General features: G+C 41.2%; 1 protein-coding gene across 9 annotated transcripts in view; it reads right to left on the reverse strand.

Annotated features, from left to right (window-relative positions):
• The window catches only part of ANKRD44 (ankyrin repeat domain 44), a 312052-nt gene that overhangs the window by 18922 nt on the left and 277205 nt on the right, over nt 1-15925 (reverse strand). For all 9 annotated transcript variants that reach the window (XM_027563508.1, XM_027563498.1, XM_027563489.1 and 6 more), the window contains exons 18-19: nt 5975-6176; nt 662-749 (exon numbers count right to left, since the gene is read on the reverse strand). In XM_027563508.1, the coding sequence (XP_027419309.1) occupies nt 662-749; nt 5975-6176 (290 nt within the window). The remainder of the gene's footprint in view (nt 1-661; nt 750-5974; nt 6177-15925) is intronic.

The following is a 15925-nucleotide window of genomic DNA, read 5'->3' on the forward strand; positions in this document are numbered from 1 at the left end:
GTGAACTACTTTTATAGTCTTTTACGTTGGATTTCGGTTCAGTATTTCATTTGAACAAAGCTCCATTGCCTTAAAGAAAAGGAGGACAAGTCCAGAGAAAAGACCCAAGTGCTGGGCTCCAGGAGGTGAGGCCCAGTTCTGTCTTCAACATGAACTCATATATCTGGGGTGAGTCACCAGTGCTTTATTGCTCTGCGTTTCCTATTCGTAAGAGAAGACTGGGTGGGAGAACAGGCTAACAGATGGAAAATACTCAGGGAAAAATAACACAAGAAGGATAAAAATATGAAGGATTTTTATGGAGGTGATAACGTCTTGAGGTCTGTCCTATTCCATTATTAATTTTAAAAATGAGATGGTAGCAGCTTCAGAAGAGGGTAAAAGTGAATAGAAAAAAGGAACAAATGAGAAAATATTTTTAAAAAGCCAAAGAACAAGGGTACATATATAAAAAGTTAGCTCTTTTTCATCAAGATACACACACACATTTTTCTTGGATATATACTCCAGCACAAAGCTACTTCATTCTTCTAGGACCCTCATCCATCAATTTCATCCCAGTATAAACACCAAATTTCAGCATTCAGACCTCCTAGCTGTTTAACAAATTAACTGATCAGTTGTGATTTGAAATCTCAACCCCAGGTGTGAGAACACTTACTGTCCTTTGGCATCTTTCACGTCAACAACTTCTGGGTTGTCTGCAATTTCTAGTAATAGCCGCATACACAGCGTGTGACCATTAATTACTGAAAAAGAAAATAACGGACATTCTTTTAACAGACCATATAGATCCTTCCGAAATAAAATTTATTTGGACTTCAAATTGGTGGTTTCCAATTCTTGCTTGAAGGCGGGAAGAGAAGGGGACAACAGAGGATTAAGATGGTTGGATGGCATCACTGACTCAATGGACATGAGTTTGAGTAAACTCCAGGAGTTGGTGATGGACAGGGAGGCCTGGCATGCTGCAGTCCATGGGGGTCGCAAAGAGCTGGGACAAGATTGAGTGACTGAACTAAACTGAACTGAATTGTTGCTGATGGACATCCCCACGTGTCCAGCTAGTGCCAGCTGCTGGGCACAGCTGGCAATACGTCTGTTACCAACCCATCTCCACTTTCTTCCTATCAGGGCACTGTGGGTCTCATCTAACTTTCTTTCCTGGATGCTGTATAGAGGTTTTTTTCCTTAAAGAGGACATCCTTTCTTATCTACTCCTACAGAACCGATCATCTCTCTCCACTTTCTGGGTAACCCTTCTGTTCCTCTAAGAGAGTCTCCCAACTCTGTACAATCTTCCTGTGTCCAGTCTACCTCAAGCCCTTTTTAAAAGAAGGTTGAAGGGGGAGGAAAAGGCAGAGGAGGAGGGAGAGGAGAGCAGGTGAATGAGGGGAGGAGCAGAAGAGAGAAGGAGGGAAGAGGGGAGCAGAGGAGGGGAGGAAGGGAGATGGGAACAGAGTTTGCTTCTTATCCCCATCATTTCACATTCTGAGGTAGACGTTCTAACTGATGACTAGTGACTTTAAGTCAAACCTCAAGCTGGCAATGTTAGCCATTGGCTCACTGCTGATTGGCACTCCCAGAAGACTCACAGATGGCTCCTCACCCCAGGGGCTGGAGGATTTCTCCGTCTAAGTTCCTCATATCAAAGCCCTTGTTTCTCTGCCTTCTCCCACCCTCTATCACCTCTGATTCTCTCTCTCCCCTGCTGAGCTCTGACTGGGGGCAGCAGGCCCTGCCCCTCCTCACTCAGCTGCCCAGATGGGAACTGGCAATGGGCAGGAAGCGTGGCCCAAATCTTCCGTTGGCCTTGACTGCCTGGGGTGGACTCACCCAGCTCTGTGTGCACCAGGCAAGATGTTCTTTTAGGAAGAAGACCCTGGTGCCACAGGGTCAGGAAGCACCTCCCAGGCTGATAATCCCTGGGGTAAGGTACTTTCCTTTAGCTTGTTGAATGGAACCCACAGCCTTGCAAAAGACATGATTTTCTACTCAGGGAGTAGGATGTGAACAAATATATTTAAAATTCTGAACGTGACCTTCTCTCCTCTCTGAACAATAAGAACACCATAAAATACATTGCATTAACCTTGTTATGGTTGTAGAGAGAGAAGGGAATAGATGCAGCTATGTTAGGTTGATAAAGGCTCTTCTTAGAGCTGTGTTTTACAGCCCTTTTTATTGCATGCCAGTCACGAGAGAAGGCTAATTTAACTACGACACATTTTTCAGGGACAATACATACTTGAATTAGCTCACATTCATCAACACCACTCAAATTAACTACAGGGATAATATCCACATTTTGTAGATCATTGCATTCAGCTAATTCTCAGCAACATCCCATTTATGTACCTCAGGAGGAAATCTTGTAGAAATGTTGTTGCTCTTTTGCTTTTTGTTTTAAAAATTACATTAAGTCTGTTAGCACTGGTGAAATATGCAAGAGGTTTAATGTATGCTTAAAAGAAAATAATTAGCAGAGGACTGATAGCTAAATACTGCAGGTGGTATTATTTTATAATACTCATGAAATACAGCATATTTTGATTGATTCCTTTTTCTATATCAATTTGATATTCTTTAAACTGTTGTTGTTATTCAGTCCTTAAATCACGTCTGACTCTTTGCCATCCCTTGGACTGTAGCACACTAGGTTCCTCTGTCCTCCACTATCTCCTGGGGTATGCTCAAATTCAAATAGTCATAATCATAATAGTTTCGAGGATTTTTATTTTTGCCTAAACTAAAAAAGGGGAAAAATCATCTAATTCGTATCACTCATCCAGTATGAAGGAAATGGCAACCCAGTCCAGTATTCTCGCCTGGAGAATCCCATGGACAGAGGAGCTGGGCGGGCCATGGTCCATGGGGTTGCAGAGAGTCGGACACGACTGAAGTGACTGAGCACATCCAGTATGCTGGAGAGCAAACTAATTCCTACAGTAGTATGTTTTTCTTGGGCAGGTGCAGTTGAGATGCTGGGAGGTGGGTGTGTGTAGCTTTTTTGAACTTAGCTAATAGCCCTCAGTAAATATAATTCCCCCTTATTTTAAAAGTGTGGCTACACTAGAATTCTCGGCTTCCCACACACATTTTCCCCCAATTGCCTTCCAGCAAAAAGATGCTACCATTTCCTTTTGCTGCGCCCTGCCAAACCCAGCTTTGTCTCAGACTAGCTCAGCCTCTCCCTGACTATGAGTGACAGTCATTTTTCATGCTGCTCAAAAACCACAACTGTCATTACCACTATCTACGCCAAACCCTCTAAAATCCATCCTGGATCCTGTTCCTCACAGTACTCTCAGGATTTGGAACAAAAAAATTGGCCTCTCGAATGAGCTGCAAAAGATTCTGGAAAAGCAGATTCTCAAAGCACAGGTTAAAGCTTCTGCACAGCAGACATTTTGTGGAGAATAAAATCAAATGACAGCCAGCACCTTCTCAACGAATTGCACGGAGGACACCCAAAAGGAGCGAGTCCTGTTGACCACTAGGGGGCTCCATTGGACTACAGCCTTTATCGCCGTGGCAAATGAATGACAATGATTATTCTTCATTGTTGACCTGTTCACAAGGGCGATTTTCCACAACCAAAATGGGTCCTTTGTAAGTGTCAGGAACTACTCGGTAACTAAAGCAGGATGCTGGCATTAATAATAGGCAACTTTAAAAGGAGAACTAAATGTAAGCTATATGGTAATACTAAGAATGCCTAGAATATTAAATTTTATAATACTTACAAATACCAAAAAGACTAAATGTAATGGGAAATAAGAATTTATAATTTAACCATACCAATCACTGCTGACCTCATGGCTAAAGTTTTTTCTAGGAACAACTGCTTCCAGATAATTAAGCAACACCATGTTTTTTCAATCTTTGTATTATTTTTCCTCAGTGGTTTGAACATTCAGAGATGTGGATGGCAATGCTTCCACAAAGTCTAACATTCTGAGAAAATTTTCCCAAGTACAAGAATCACAAAATCTTTTGAAAACTGTTTTCATTCCTTTGCTTCCTCAACACATCCATTATTTCATAGTGAAAAATACTTACTTCTCTTTATAATATCTGCTATCCTGATCAAAGGCTATTATCACTGAACTCCTGAACTCAAAGAAAATTATGCCTTAGCTGAGCTAGAAACTCTTCCACATTACCTTGTCATCTGTGCATATGTCTAGAAGTATCTGGACACAGTTTTATTTAATGTGCATTAAAGAAAAATCACAGAAGAGGCAAATTACTTACTTTCTGAAAAATACATGTAGCTTTTTAAGAGACTATTTTTATACCTGATGCATCAAGAGTCAGAACAAAATTGTGTTGGTAAAGCAATTATGTTCCAATTAAAAATAAATAAATGCCAAAAAAGGAAAAAATAAGGAGTAAAACAAATATCATATTAACGCATATATATGAAATCTAGAAAAATGGTACTGACGAACCTACCTGTAGGGCAGGAATAGAGATGCAGACATAAAGAATGCATTTGTGGACACAGAGGGGGCTGAGAGGGTGGGACAAGTTGAGAGAATAGCATTGACATATATACATGAACGCTTCCCTGGTGGCTCAGAGGTTAAAGCGTATGCCTGCAATGCGGGAGACCTGGGTTCGATCCCTGGGTCGGGAAGATTCCCTGAAGAAGGAAATGGCAACCCACTCCAGTATTCTTGCCTGGAGAATACCATAGATGTAGGAACCTGGTGGGCTACAGTCCGTGGGTTTGCAAATATACATTAACGTGTGTAAGATAGCTAGCTAGTGGGAAGCTGCTTACAGCACAGGGAGCTCAGCTCGGTGCTCTGTGATGACTGAGAGGGGTGAGGTGGGGGATGGGAGGGAGGCTCAAGAGGAAGGGCACATATGTATACATATAGCTGATTTGTGTTGCAGTACAGCAGAAACTAACACAGTGCTGTAAAGAAACCATACTCCAATTAAAATTTTTTGAAAAAAAATTTTAATTAAAAAAATTAAAGAATCAGAGCAAAAGTGAAGAAGTAACATTTAGACTGCAGAATAACATACTCAGCAGATTGCTATCTGAAAATTCCTTTCATGAAGTAGCTGTGAAGTATCATTAATTTTGTGCTTCAAAATGCTATGAGATTTTATTCTATGTGATTTATCTGACGATAACAATACACCTTGCCCTTTTTTTTCCAGAAAGTTTTGTGATTGCCATTGGCCAAAGGTACTGAACACTCTTTTGAGTTAAGAAGGTCAGATGCAGCGTAGAGGATTTTTAGGGCAGAATGATAGATATGCGTGTATGTGTGTGTGTGTACTCAATCATATCCAACTCTATAATCCCATGGACTGTAGCCTGCCAGGCTCCTCTGTCCATGGGATTGTCCAGGCAAGAATACTGGAGTGGTGGCCATTTCCTTTTCCAGGGGGATCTCCCCAACCCAGGGATCAAACCTGTATCTCCTGTATTGGCGGGAGGATTCTTTACCACTGAGCAACCTATGGAAGCCCAGAATGGTAGATACATGTCATTAGACATCTGTTCAAATTCACAGAATGTACAACACCAATAGTGGAACCTAATGTAAGCCGTGGACTTTGGATGATCATGTTGTGTCAGTGTCGGTTCATCCATTGTAATGAATATGCCAGTCTGGTGAGGGATGTTGATAATGGGAGCGGCTATGCATGTGTGATGGATGAGGGGTATGTGGAAAACCTCTATACCTTCCTTTTTGATGTTGCTATGAATCTAAAGCTGCTCTAAAAAAAAAAAGTAGCCTTTAAAGAAGGTCAGAGCCTCTCTGGATGTAGAACACTAATCATTTCTAAATGAACAGAAAGCCAAAAGCACTTTGGAAGAGCACAGGCATATTTGACATAGAAAGAGGATATTTTCAAAATTGGGATGAAGGAAGATGCCGCCATTCATTTACTCAAACTTATAAGTGGGCCACAAAACTAATGTAACCAGACTCCTGACAAGACCTACCTGAGGCATGAAGTGGGGTTCTTTTGGTTACATTGTCTTTCACAAAGATGGATGCACCTTGATTGATAAGTGCTTCCACACATTCCGTATGTCCCTTAAAGGCAGCCAGATCCAGAGCAGTGCGGCCTTTCTCATCCCTGATGTCCAGGTCTACCAGCGACTGCAGAAGGACTTCCAAGGCCTGGTGGTGCCCATTGTACGCCTGCAAAGGAGAAACCACAAACTCGAGTGCTTGCTCACCTTAAATCCCACAACAGTCCATCTGAGGGGCTAAGCCTCCTGGGTCACGGAAGGAGACTACCTCAAAGAGCACATGGCATAATTATTAAAACACAGCTGAAATGAGAACTAGATGGAAAAATTACAATGCACAGACCTCACAGGTACATATAAATCTTTTAATGCTCCTTCTCTTTTGTCAAATAATTTACTCCAAAGGTACTAAATGTATCAATGTATTCTTATATCTATTAATCCAATAATCTAACACAGGTTAATAGCTAAGTGAATTAATATATTCTTTTATCTGTCAGCTCAGTCCTAAACACACTGGTAAGATCCGAATATTTTTTCAGACGGCTTTTCTGTTAAACCTGGAGGAAAAAAAAAATCACTAAAAACACTGTGGACTTTGTAATTCAACAGAAGCATACTGATCTTCTGTTACAGTCCAACATTTTAATTTCGACCATGTGATCCTGGCTGAGTTTCTTAATTTCACTTAGAGTTTGTTTATTCATCTATAAAGTAAGAGCAATAAAAGTTGCCTTCCAGAGAGGATGAGAAGAAATAAAACTTCACAGCCTTTGCATAGTGCAAAATACATGGTTGATGCTTCCTTTTCTCTTGTTTTCTCCATTGATTATCATCAAAACATAAACACAATTATGGAAGTATATTCCATATATTAAGGCTAAGTTCAGTCCTACTGTGAGCTCCTACGCTGTGTTAAAGTTAGGAGGCTTCATACTACTAAAACACAAAACTAAAAGTCTGAAAGGAAATTTTTACTAAGTCTATAAGGTTAAAAAACTGTAGTGCACATACAAGGTCAAGGATACTGAAATAAAAGGAAAAAAAAAGAATTCAGTGGGGGTGGGGGATGGTTGGTGGAGGGAAGTAAAGGAGGAGACAGAGGAAAAGTCTGTTCCCAGTGTCTTCAGTAGTCAAAGTCGCCTCTCATGTCTCCTATGCTATTTTTCCACTGCAGCAATCACCCTAGACACAATTTATTTGAAAAAATGCTTAGCGCAGACTAAGGACTGATTTCTTCAATACACAAAGAGCTTCCATAAGCCTTTTTAAAAACTAGGAAAATGTGTAAAGGGTATGAAAAGGCAGCTCAAAGAAAAATAAAAATAAAAGGTCAATAAACATATGAAAAAAACATGTAAATTTTTATGGTACTATTTTTTAACTACCAAATGGCAGTGATTAAGTTTGGGCATGTCCAGTATTAGTTAAGACATGGTGGAAAAAATCAATCTACACTCTGTTGGTGGCAGTATAGATTGGTGTGATATTTGTGAAGGGTGATTTGACAAACTCTATCAAAAATTTTTTTAAAAAATCAAAGCTGCAAATAATAAATACAATGATTTTGTTGTATGAAAAGCAAATATACTCAGATAGACACATACCTGTACCTATGTATATTTCTGTATTCATAGGAAATTTTAGAAGATACAAAGGAAACTTAACAGTGGTTACTCTAGAAATGACAGGTAAAGTAATAAGCAAATGGACTTATTTTAACTTATCTTTTTAAAAACTACTTGAATGTTTTTCTCTGTACATATCAACCACAACAATAACAAAAACTAGATTAAAAGGACCCACAAGATTTAAAGAGTACGAAAAGGAATTGTTTATAAAACTTTCTTATATTATTTTTATGAATGATTATGGTTATATTACATATTAAACATATATATTATATGTGTAGTATAATAACTCATATGCTGATGAATCCCAAATTTATATCCCAGTTACTTTCTAAGACTTGTATATTCAATTGCCTATTGAATATCTAATATACACCTCAAGCTTAACATGTCCCAAAATGAGTTCTTAATTTTCCTCCTAAAATTTGCTCCATCTCTGTAAATGGCAATTTTACCCTCCTAGTTGCTCAGGCCCCAGATTTTGGAGTCATCTTCGTCTTCCCTCTTAAGCCCAGGGTTGTGGCCCTGCACAAGAGCTTTGGAACACTGGGGTAAGCGAGTGCTAAAAATATCTTCCCCATCTCTCCCCACTGCCTACTATGCCCTGGTACAGGGATGTGTCTGCTGAAAGAAAGGGACATTTTTTTGTTCATCAACAGAGGTGTCATCAGGTTGTCAGGCACCTGGCAGGAAACAGCTATCCATATCTGTTACAATTTGCACACAGGTGTTGGGTACTAGTAGCCCTCAATGACATGATCATCTCTACTTTCAAGCCATGATCATCTCTACTCCTTTTTTAAAATATATACAGAATCTACCCAGTTCTTCACTATACCACATCCTCTGTTGCCATGATGGCAAAAGCTTCCCTTCCCATCCTTGCTGTGTGCTGTGTTGTATCGCTCAGTTGTGTCCGACTCTTCGCGACTCCATGGACTGTAGCCTGCCAGGCTCCTCTGTCCATGGGGATTCTCCAGGCGAGAATACTGGAGTGGATTGCCATGCAATTGAGGCTCCAGGGGATCTTCCCAACCCAGGGATCGAACTCAGGTCTCCTGTATTGCAGGCAAATTCTTTATCATCTGAGTCACCAGCAAACTATTACTGAACAGCCACAAGATGAAATCTTTGAAAACTCAAGTTGGACATAGCACTCCTCGATGAAAACTCATTGGTAACACAACCCAAAACTTCCCATGACCATTCAGACCCTTAGGATTTGGCTTCCCTCACCCTTGATCATCAGCATGGCCCCTCATTCACTATGTTCCAACCACAATAGCCTCCCCTCCCCACTCCCTATGACTAAAGAAAGTATGTTTTCCTCTCAGCCATTGCATCTGTACTTTCTGCTTGCCCTGCCTGGAGAGTTCTTCCGCCTCTAAGAGCCACATGGTTTTTTTGGTAATTCTGCTTCAAACATTTCCTTATCTAGAGGCTTCCCAGAGCCCAATTAAAATAGATCACTACTGTGTTCCTCAACACATAAGGCACTCTCCAGCCCACTTATCTTGCTTTATTTTATCTTTATAGGATTTATTATCACTTGAAACTTATTACATATCTATTAATTTGTTATCTAAGATTGGAGGTACTTTGTGTGTATTGCTCACTACTGTATCCTAGACTCATGCACAGCACAGAGTAGACACTCAACAATAAGTTGAGGAATAAATGAATGAATATAATTATATTATCATTTATTAGTATTAGTGATAAGAATATATTTTAAAAATAGCAACTATTTATTGAGGGCACTGTGTTGAGTGCTAATCTTGGCAAACATCCTTTTTATAGACAAAAACACAAATCAAGCAATGATAATGAATTCATCCAAGATCACTTAGGAAGTGACAAAGTCAGGATTTGAAACTCAGAATCTGTGACCACTAGTATCTACGCTTCTAGGCAGTGTCTTAAAATCTTTCCCAGTAATTCCATTTAACTGACTTTCAAAATACTTTTGTGCCTACATATAATGGGTCAGAGAGCTGAGTAACAAATAGAAACCTAAGATGGAAAGCCTTTAGTCTAATCTAACTTCAGAAGCAACAGCTAATTTCATAGAGCACTTGCTGTGTGTCAGGCAGGATTGAACATATAGCACCTTATTTGCTAGGACAACCCATGGCTTGGATGCTACTGTTATTCCCATTGTTACTAACAAGGACACAGAAGGCACAGATGTTCCTCAACCCTCTCATGGGCACACAGCCTTCTATGGTGGAGCTGGAATTCTCAGTCACACCACAGAGCCTGAGCTGTGGGCTTCTTGTGAGCATCTACAGAAAGCGTGTGACAGGGCCATAAGGTATACATTTATCTTTTTTATTATAGGAAGTTTCAAACTTATACAAAGAAAAGAGGATAGTGTCATGGATTCCCAAATATCCATCATCTAGTTTCAGCCATCATCAACTCATGCCATCAATTTAAGCCAGCTTGGGAGCACCTATCCTCCTGTAAAGGTGGAGCATCTACATTAGAGTATAAGTCAGTCTATCTCACTTGACCCTGGGCTTGAGCCTGTCACTTATTTGAACTTGAATTTGTGTAACACCTCTTCTCATTTTAAATTGTAATGGTAGTCACTGGCTCAGTTTATGTAGAAATCCTGACTTTACATCAAAGGGACATGAGTCCACATAGATAATAGCAGGTTCCAGATGCTATTTGCAAATGCTCCTTTCTTCAGTGTCACTTACTATGATGACAAAGATAGTAAACATCTACACTTTCTGTTATTTAACTTTAGTCCAGTTAAAAAGCAGAGACATTACTTTGTCAACAAAGGTCCGTCTAGTCAAGGCTATGGTTTTTCCAGTGGTCATGTATGGATGTGAGAGTTGGACTGTGAAGAAAGCTGAGTGCCGAAGAATTGGTGCTTTTGAACTGTGGTGTTGGAGAAGACTCTTGAGAGTCCCTTGGACTGCAAGGAGATCCAACCAGTCAATCCTAAAGGAGATCAGTCCTGGGTGTTCATCGGAAGGACTGATGCTGAAACTCCAATACTTTGGCCACCTCATGTGAAGAGTTGACTCATTGGAAAAGACTCTGATGCTGGGAGGGATTGGGGGCAGGAGGAGAAGGGGACGACAGAGGATGAGATGGCTGGATGGCATCACCGACTCAATGGACATGGGTCTGGGTGGACTCCAGGAGTTGATGATGGACAGGGAAGCCTGGCATGCTGCAATTTATGGGGTAGCAAAGAGTCAGACATGACTGAGTGACTGAACTGAACTGAACTGAGGAAAGTAGAATTGGCAACTTATAAACTGCATGCATATCTACAAAGCACGATGGCTAACATATTTAGATTAATAAAGAGAAAACTCAGAGCAAAAAGAAATGTATGCGGGGAGGAAGCTCATGTAGAGGGATCAGCACTGTTCAGGACTGCAGAGTTACATTGCAGGGCACGAACTTAACTCCCGTACAAGACCCCTGACGTTTCTCCTTTTCATTCTCACAACAAAAAATAAGTCCATTTGCATGTGTTAAATTTACTACTGCCATTTCATTCTTTAGATATTTCCAAGTGTATTTCATTTCCACATTAGATCATGCTTATTTTATTTGCTGTCTCACAAGATTCTGCGTATTCAGTTCATGGATTGCCAGTGAATACAAAGAATGTTCTTGCTTTACCATAGCAACTTGAAGTTTACTTTGAAGTATAAAACTTTCTAGTCCTCTGACTCAAGGTGGTCTAAAGGTGGTCATAGCTAATGTTATAACAGGGCCGGAACCTGAGTCATCTGATGGCCTTTACTTTTGGGCTTCCCTGATGGCTCAGCGAGTAAAGAATCTACCTACAACGCAGGAGCTGCAGGAGATGTGGGTTCGATCCCTGGGTTGGGAAGATCCCCTGGCGTAGGAAATGGCAAGCCATTCCAGTATTCTTTCTTGGCAAATTCCATGGACAGAGGAGACTGGCAGGCTATAGTCCATGGTGTCCCAAAGAGTTGGGCACAACTGAACACAGGAGCACAGCATAAACAGGCTCAACATTAAAATGAAATAGAGTGAAACCTGCTGAAGGAAAGCTTCAGAATTCCAATCCATGCTTTCTTCTATACCAGGCACTTGAAAATTCAGACAGGATGGTTGAAAGGCTAGATTTATGTATAGAATTCCCCTTGTCTCTTCATTTAATCAAGCCTACATCTCTTGAATTTTAGTATGCAAAAGCATTACTATACAGAGTTGAAGACATAAAACTATGTATATTAGACATCCAGGGCAATTTAAGGGAAATAATAAAGGTAAACTTGATAATACAAGAATTTTCACTTACCTTCACACTTTAGAGCTTAACCCTAGAAACAAACTACCATGTAATATGGGACTCTATTCTATGGCTAAATGCATGCATGACTCTATCTTTAGGTGGTTATATGGTTCTTAAAGTCTATAAAAAAGAACACAATAAAACTTCAAGTTCTCTGAAAGAGATTCAGGTAGTAAGGAAAGAAGATCTTTCTCATGTCGGCAGTACACGATGAACCAAGCTCGTACTTTTCTTTCTATTCCCATCCTAAATCAGGTGTTCAGTGGCTAGTTACACAAATAATTTTTTAAATAACTCAAGGAAGAAGTAATCACACAAAAGAACAAATATGTTGGTTCAAAAAGCAAGTAGTATTTTGGCTTTCAATAGATAACCCAGTTTAAGCCTTCACTAGAAGTAGCAAACATTTCAAATTTTTTTACAAAAGACTTTAAAATATCTCATTAAGTAACTTAAATATTTCTTAAACATGATTAATTTCTTTAAATGTTTTAGATTGGAACTGAGGGCAGCAGGAGAAAGAATTTGGAATCTCAGCAGAATCCATGAAACAACCGGTCCATCTGGAAAACTCGACAGCTGGAGCCTTTCATTTGCATAGCCTTGTTTCTCAATTTAATTTTTTTCAAGTGGATGAAATGCTTATGAAATTCACTGGGCGGATAACCCTGGAGACTTGAATCATTCAGCCAGGAAATAGTAACTCAAGGCAGGTCAGGTTTCTTGGGGGCAGTCAAGGTTTGGGGGCATCTGGTTCTTTTTCATTGCAGACTCGTCCATGGAAGAAATAATATGTCTAGAGTTTTAATCAAGTTAATTGCTACAAAAGGTCCTGGGGAGGGTGATGGGCATACTTCTGGGGTTCTTGGAGCATATACTAATTTCTTTAAAAAGTGTCAGCATTTACAGGAAAAAAATGCAAAACAGTTTTAGAATTAACCCACTGCTATCACCCTGTCAAAGTCATCATTATCATGGTTGTCTTATTTCTGCTTTGTTCCCTGACAATTTAAACTCAACATAGAAGCTAAAGTGATCCTTTTAAGATAAAAGCCATATCACATCATCTGTCTCCTCAAAACCCTCCAAATGGTTTCATATTGTGTCAGAAAAACAGTCAAAGTTCCCACTGGAGTCTGAGGCCCTACCCTGCCTCCGTGCCGCACTCCCCGACCTGCTGACAATATGCGTACCTCATCTCTACCACCCTCCTCTCATCACTCTGCTTCAGCCACGGTGGCCCTGCTGTTCTGGGAACACGCCAAGATGCTCATTCCAGGGACTTTGCACTTCTGCCCAGAACACTCTTTGGTCAGAGACCAAATGGGTAGCTCATCGAGTTGCTGTTCAAACAAGAGATTCTGCGCTGTGAGAAACATCACCCCGTCTGCCACCTTGACGCGCTCTACCTCACTGCTCCTGTTGTAGCATGAGCAGCGCGCACTTCTGGCCATCTGCTATGTTATCCATTTACTTGCCTACTGTCTTTCCTAGACTGGACACCCTACAAAAACAGTGGTTGGGTTTTGTTTACTGCTCTCTCTCCAGCTTCTGAAACCGTGCTTAGCACATGCGCAGTCAGTACATGTTAAAGGAAAGAATGATACTGATGTTACTAAGAGCAAAGATGAAGCCCCAGCTGATTCCACATAAGCTCCAGGTGCTGTTCTAACTGTTCTACATGTATTAACTCATGTCATCCCCACTACGGCCCTATGACAGAGATACTGCTGTTCTCCCCATATAATGGGTGGGGAAACTGAGACACAAGAAGTTAGTTTTTGCCCAAGATCATACAACAAATTAACAAGTTGGCAAGGGTTTGGGGATTGTTAATTAACTCACTCCTTTTTAATTTACAGATGGGAAAACCATGTCCAGGTGAGATGCTAATGAGAAGACTGCTGGCTGGGACCCCCTCTTTCCAGGGGGTGCTTACTAGACCCCTGCCAGCTGGAGAACTACTCAAGCCCCTCTCTCTCCAGTGATACCATATCACCCTGTCTTTACATGACTGGAAATCCATAACACTTAGCAGAACACCTAGCACCCAGCAAGCACTCAATAATTTTTGAAAGAAAAAAGAAAAAGAATGAGAGATTATAAAATTTTTGGAAGCTGAGAAGCTCTCTTCTCAGATTACCAGCGGGCTTAGCAATGCAATCAACCACACTGTCAAAGGACATGAGAATTCTATCTGAGATAACCTTTCTGATAGGCATCTCTTAGGGCAGCTAGAGCTTCTGTGAATGCCCAGCCTTGGGCTAACTTCCCCAGGCCCAGCACATGGCTGAGCAGAGGTTCTAGGGTCAACCCTTAGAGCAACCTGTTTTGTTTTTTGTTAAGTCACTCAGTCGTCTCCAGCTCTTTGCAACCCTGTGGACTACAGCACACCAGGCTTCCCTGTCTATCACCAACTCCCAGAGTTGCTCAAACTCATGTCCATTGAGTCAGTGATGCCATCCAACCATCTCATCCTCTGTCGTCCCCTTGTCCTTCTGCCCTCAATCTTTCCCAGCATCAGGGTCTTTTCCAATGAGTCAGTTCTTTGCATCAGGTGGCCAAAGCACTGGAGCTTCAGCTTCAGCATCAGTCCTTCCAATGAATATTCAGGACTGATTTCCTTTAGGATTGACTGGTTGGATCTCCTTGCAGTCCAAGGGACTCTCAAGAGTCTTCTCCAACACCACAGTTCAAAAGCATCAGTTCTTTGGTGCTCAGCCTTCTTTATGGTCCAACTCTCACATCCATACATGATACGGGAAAAACCATAGCTTTGACTAGATGGACCTCTGTTAGCAAAGTAATGTCTCTGCTTTTTAACATGTTGTCTAGGTTTGTCATAGCTTTTCTTCCAAGGAGCAAGCATCTTTTAATTTCATGGCTGTGGTCACCATCTGCAGTGATTGTACTAAGAGACAACTGGTATAAAATTTTATACATATAAATATCCACCCACCTTTTTTACTCTAAGCCCATGTCCAGAAGAAAGACTCGTGGACATTTTGGCTTGCTTTCACAGGACTTGGCGTGTGCATATTTATCACTGTGCATACAGTGGTTATGTCGGTAGATGTGGCAGAGGGTGGTGAGTGAGATGCTAGCAGATGGGCTGGTGAGTACCTGAGGAGCCTGGCAAGGAGGGAAAGGCTCCATGGAGTGTGATCAGTTCATCCCAGTCCTCATGGGATGGCCTCATCCCTTCCTTCCTACATTCCTATCTGCCTCAGTTCACCCCAATCCTCATCCCTTCCTACCCTGGCTGAATTTCTATGTGTGTCCATCAATAAAATACTCCTCTCAGCTCTCCAAAATCTCCATCTCAATTTTTCATCAGAATGAAACTGAAAACATGCTTATGTGTGCGTGGTACTGAGTGCAATGTCGTAACTGTTAAACATAGAGACCCAGCATCCTACTCTTCCCCGTATCCAGTCTCTAGCTGCGTCCAAACATCTTGATGGCCCTGTACTGTGGTCTCACAACTCAGCAGCGCCTTGTGCAGGTGAGCTGGCTGCTGTCAGTCCGAGAGGTTTCTAGGGAACAGCTGTTGATTAGCAAGACCTTCACAGACATAGAGTGGTGGTAAGCTTCTCAGCTCTGTCACCCTCAGGGAGAGTTTGGTGATTCTCACTCTAAGCTATTGCATTTCCTTTCAATGATGGGATGTAGAGAGGAAGCTTTATTGGTGACAAAATAACTCCTGCTCGCCTCCCTAGTGGCTCAGATGGTGAAGAATCTGCTTGTCATGTCGGAGACCAGAGTTTGATCCCTGGGTCAGAAAGATCTCCTGGAGAAGGAAATGGCTACCCACTCCAGTATTCTTGCCTGGAGAATTCCATGGACAGAGGAGCCTGGTGGGTTACACTCCATGGGGTCGCAAAGAGTGGGACACGACTGAACATCTAACACTTTCACTTTCACCTCCTTCCCAAATCTCACCAGATTACAAAAAGCAGGGTCTGATTCTTCCTATGAGACCTCGATTTC

The sequence above is a fragment of the Bos indicus x Bos taurus genome, chromosome 2, assembly GCF_003369695.1.
Source record: "Bos indicus x Bos taurus breed Angus x Brahman F1 hybrid chromosome 2, Bos_hybrid_MaternalHap_v2.0, whole genome shotgun sequence".
Lineage (NCBI taxonomy): Eukaryota > Metazoa > Chordata > Mammalia > Artiodactyla > Bovidae > Bos > Bos indicus x Bos taurus.